The sequence below is a fragment of the Ustilaginoidea virens genome, chromosome 4 (genome assembly GCF_000687475.1).
Source record: "Ustilaginoidea virens chromosome 4, complete sequence".
NCBI classification, from domain to species: domain Eukaryota; kingdom Fungi; phylum Ascomycota; class Sordariomycetes; order Hypocreales; family Clavicipitaceae; genus Ustilaginoidea; species Ustilaginoidea virens.
In genome coordinates, this window is record NC_057319.1 from 3,258,742 (window position 1) to 3,263,075 (window position 4,334).

A 4,334-nucleotide genomic window follows, 5' to 3' on the forward strand; every position below is an offset into this window, starting at 1 on the left:
CCGCGGCTAAAGGCAAAAAAGCATTTCAATGGCAAGTTGGGGAGGAGTCTTGACTCGCGGGTTGAAGCCTTGGTTGGGCCTTGGTTTGATTTTTGTCTCTCCTCTGTCTGTGATTTCTTCACTTAGTTTCATTATCATGTGTCGAATCAGGGCTTGCTGTCGTTTCGTGTCTTTGTGTGTTTATGATTTCCCCATGCAGCTGGCCAAGATTCTGTGGCGAATGCCGAGATCTCTCCCTCCCTTCCTGGTGTCCTTGTGTGTTTTCATTGTCTGGTTTTTGAGCTTCACGCGACGAGCCAAAGCTCGTTTACTATTGTGTCTCCATTTTCCTCATGATTTCGTAGAGATGAGGTTCGAACCAAGACTTGTTTCCTTTTTGCCGTGTCTTTTACTAATTTCATCTAGTCCGAAACTTCCACGGCATCCTAACCCCGTTCACCATCTTCTGCCTCTCTTCTCCTCATCATTTCTCCATGTAGTTGACTGACCGGGTCTCCGTCGCAGCGCGGGCTTTTTCTCACTTTTTTTTTCCTTTCATTTGCCTTTTTTTTCTCCCCTCCCCGTTTTTTCATCTGGTTGGCCAAGTTTCATTATGCCGAACGGGGGGGGTAGCTTTGCCCTGCGTCTTCCTTCGCCGACGTTTTCTTCATCTACTTGGCCGAGTCTCCAGTCAGGATGCGTCCCGCAGGCGATGCCGGCGCGTCGAGGCATCCCCAAGGCGCCGAATCCCAGCCTGGGCAACGCATCCCCCACGCCATTTCCACCAAGCGAAGCCCAGGCCATGCTTGGCTAACAGACACAGACACGTTGGCCCGACCTGCTTTCTCAGAGCCCCCCTTTTCTTCTCCTTTGCCCGTGTGCCTCCCACTGGCCAGGCAAGAATATCAAACCAAGTACAGCATGCGCCGCGTTTGAGCTGGAGACGGCAAAATCAAAAAAAAAAAAAAAAAAAAAAAAAAAAAGACCTCGGCCTGCATCCGGGCTTATTCTTCCCAGCACGACGCCAGATATTCCAGCGCGATACCGAACCGGTACGGAGAACGACGGGGTACAGCATGATCGACCAACTAGCATCTTTGCAGCTGAATCATTTCATTGTTCCCTAAATACCAACTCTTGTACAGAGGCAGGGCTGCACCCCCCTAGTCTTTCATTCGAAAGGGCGGCCACCTCGGCGGGCTTGCCATGGAATCAATCCAACATTCCTCCTTCACAGCACTAGTCCTCAAGGGGGGACCTTGTGCGCCTTTTGGTCGTGATTGTTCCAACACAATGTGTCGTCCGGTGAGCGGACGATACGAACACATCCCCTCCCCCTTTTGCCCGGAAGCCAAACCCGCCGTCAACCGCGGGAAAACAAGTCATTTTTGAAAGAAGGGAAAAACAAGCAGGGGAGCAAGTACCCAAGTGGCACAGCATGATGCTATATTGAGGGCCACAAAGGCAGAGCCAAGGCCAGGAAAAGCGAAAACCACAAAATGGCTCATGGGATCGTCTCCTCCCGCGTTGGCGTCAGGACCAGTCCGTGATCTTTCCTCCCACCGTGGATTCTCGCAACACGTTGGACCTGAACTCTTACTGGTGGGGCCCCAAGCAAGCTCTTTTTATTGTCATTTTTTTTTTCCCGCCGTCTCAAAAACCGAGAGGGAAGCCTCGCTCCGAAAAAAGGAACCGGTCAAGGGGCTCCATTTTTTTCCTTGTTTTTCTTGGCGGGAACGGTCGTGAAGCCTGGATTGCAAGACTGGGGACATGGGAGGTGTGCAAAGTATGATGGCGTTATTTGAAAAGTTTGTTGCAAAATCTCGTCTCGTCTCTTTGGAAAATGGTATCTGGTGACACGCTCATGCTGACGCTGCATGGGGGTAACACGTCGACAATGGCAGCTTTGGCTACATTTGGAGGAGCACTCGCCTCTCTCTGCGCGTTGGGCTTTTCAACAGACGCGGAGGAGTCAGCCTCACGATGGCTCGGCGACGCGAGTACGCCGAAGGGCCTTCCTTGTCGGTGGCGGTTGGGCCGGTAGCGGCGGAATAGTTGCGTTGGCCGGGCAGGAACAAACAGACGGAGCTGTGGGGTGTGAAACGGAGAACTGGCAACAAGATGACCCCTTGTTGGCCTCTTTTATTTGCCCTTTTCTCGGCCGTCCTGTCATTTCTGGCCTTTGGGCCTAGAGTCCATGTATATGGAGACTTGTTGACGAAAACACGGTATTGATGGCCACGTCCATGGTCCACAAGAAGTGAATGCAGATGCTCCGGCCTGCAGCAGTAGAGTCAAAGACGGCTCGTTCATGAAAAAGGCTCTCTTGTCCATGATTGACCTACTATGTACCCACGGGATTCCAAGCGTCCTCAACAACCAAGCATGTAGTCCGTTGTACGACACGGAACCACAGGCATCAGCCATCGTGACGGCCCACCAGCTGCGACGTTTGCAGCGTGTGGCTTCATCCTGACATCAACATGGCTTATCCCGTGCCGCCAAGAAAAAAGAAAAAGGGTTTCACCAAGGCTCATGTGATTACTTGGGCGGACAGCCTACATCCGTGGCGCTTCTGCCCCCTTTCGGACCTCGGGCATGTCGGGTATCCTGAAGCCGAAAGAGCAAGTTTCAACCTCGTGCTGCTTGTGATAGGACAGCAACAGCGGCGGCGGAGGGCGATGATTCTAACGATTGGTTGGCTTGCAGCAAGTTAGCCCAGCTCTTGCTCTCACTTCTCGGTCGCAGCAGGGGGGTGGGGTGGAGGTTGGGCTTATCAGCACGCAGGGGAGGGGGAAGGGGGAAGGGGGAGGCAGGGACGAGTGCTGGATTCAAGATTGGCGACGTCACATCCAGTGGAGGCAGATGACGAGTTGAAGGCTGGGATGGCTTCTGCCCACGGGAGGTGGCGTACATGTAGCGTTGGGTGAAGGGGGCGTTGGCTGGGCCTTCCAATTTCCACTTTTAAACATGGAGGCCATGACGGACGGATATGCGACTTTGCCCTCGAGGAGGGGGAGGGAGGGGGTGGGATGGAGACGATGCTGGAGAGGCTGGTCAGGCCTCCTGTGCGTACGGCGGTGCGCAATGACATGATGGTATTTGGGAGCCTGGCGGTAGTGGGCCGAGGGGTTTCAGAGTCCGGCATACCCAGCCTATTGTGTACGCAGGAAGGGGGGCTGCTGGACCAAGGCTTAGTCGGCTAGATGTGTTTGTATGGGCATCGGTAGTTTGCCACGGCGGGATCGTGGTGGTGAAGGGAAGGCGTCGAGTGTCCTCGGCACTCGGAAGAGATGCTCTGGCAGGGCGCACGTCTGCATCGAAAGAGGCACTGGTTCTTGGGTCTGGGACAGGCCGCTTAGGGCTTCCACGTGAGGCAGGCGTGGTGCGTGGTGCGTGGTGCGTGGTCCAAGGTCCAAGGTCCAAAATCAAATGCTTTGGCAGCACACGATTTCGCACATGGCAGTCCTGGTGCGGGACGGAACGGCCAGCCAGCTGGGCGAGGGGGTGACGATGACCCCAAGGGCTCGCCCTGCCACGGGCCCTCGTCTGTGGTGTCTGTGGTGTCTGTGATTTGTTGCCGATTCCAACCAGCGCGGCCAAAGTGCAAAGGGGTCTGATCGAGTGCGTTTGCCGTGTTTCCAGCGAGGCGGTGCTGGTGACGCACGAGGGACGCTTCTCGTCCGCGAAGCAGGTAGGATTGCTCGAAGCGGCGAGTTTGCCCAGCTTGCACTCGTTCGGTAGTCCAGCCCATGCCGCGGATGGACAGACAGGCAAGGCAGGCAGAGGGACGATGTTGTGCCGTGCCCGCGTGGAGTTTGACTTGTGGATCGGATCCCGTCTCGTCGCAATGCCCGGAGCTTGATGCAGCTTGATGCAGCTTGATGCCGGGCCTTATCTGCGGAATGTCAGTTGGCACTCCCTCGCCGCAGGCAAACCTGGTCCAACTCGACCCTTGAGGCGAGCTTTGCATCGAGTCATCTGCCCCTGCTCCTTCCTGCTTCTTCTGCTGCCAGGCAGGCTCCTTCCACCAGCTCCTGCTCCTGCTCCTGCACAGTACGGCGCGGGTCCGCACGGAGCGCTCAGTCCGATGTGGCTTGCACGCCCTGTCAAGCAGACAGGAGTCAGGGGCCATTGTTGCTTCTGCCCGGGTGGCGAGCCGACTGCATCTCGCGAATCCAAAGGACCTTGACGAGTCCAGACTCGGTACACGTTTGACCAACAAGCCGACGAATGAACGAATGAACGAATGAACGAGCCGACGCCGGGGCACAAGGGGCCGAGAATCCACACCCCGGAGTCTGGAGTCTGGAAAGTTTTGGGACGCATCAATCGCAGGCAGCAGCAGTAGCAGC

The 4,334-nt window shown here is 55.8% G+C and overlaps 1 protein-coding gene across 1 annotated transcript; it reads right to left on the reverse strand.

Annotated features, from left to right (window-relative positions):
* Positions 1 to 3,337: 3,337 nt before the first annotated feature.
* On the reverse strand, positions 3,338 to 4,114 carry UV8b_05354 (uncharacterized protein; the record flags this gene model as incomplete). The annotated part of the gene is made up of 1 exon (XM_043142851.1): positions 3,338 to 4,114. One exon carries the CDS (start codon positions 4,112 to 4,114, stop codon positions 3,338 to 3,340), a length of 777 nt encoding a protein of 258 aa, XP_042998784.1.
* Between the last annotated feature and the right edge of the window lie 220 nt (positions 4,115 to 4,334).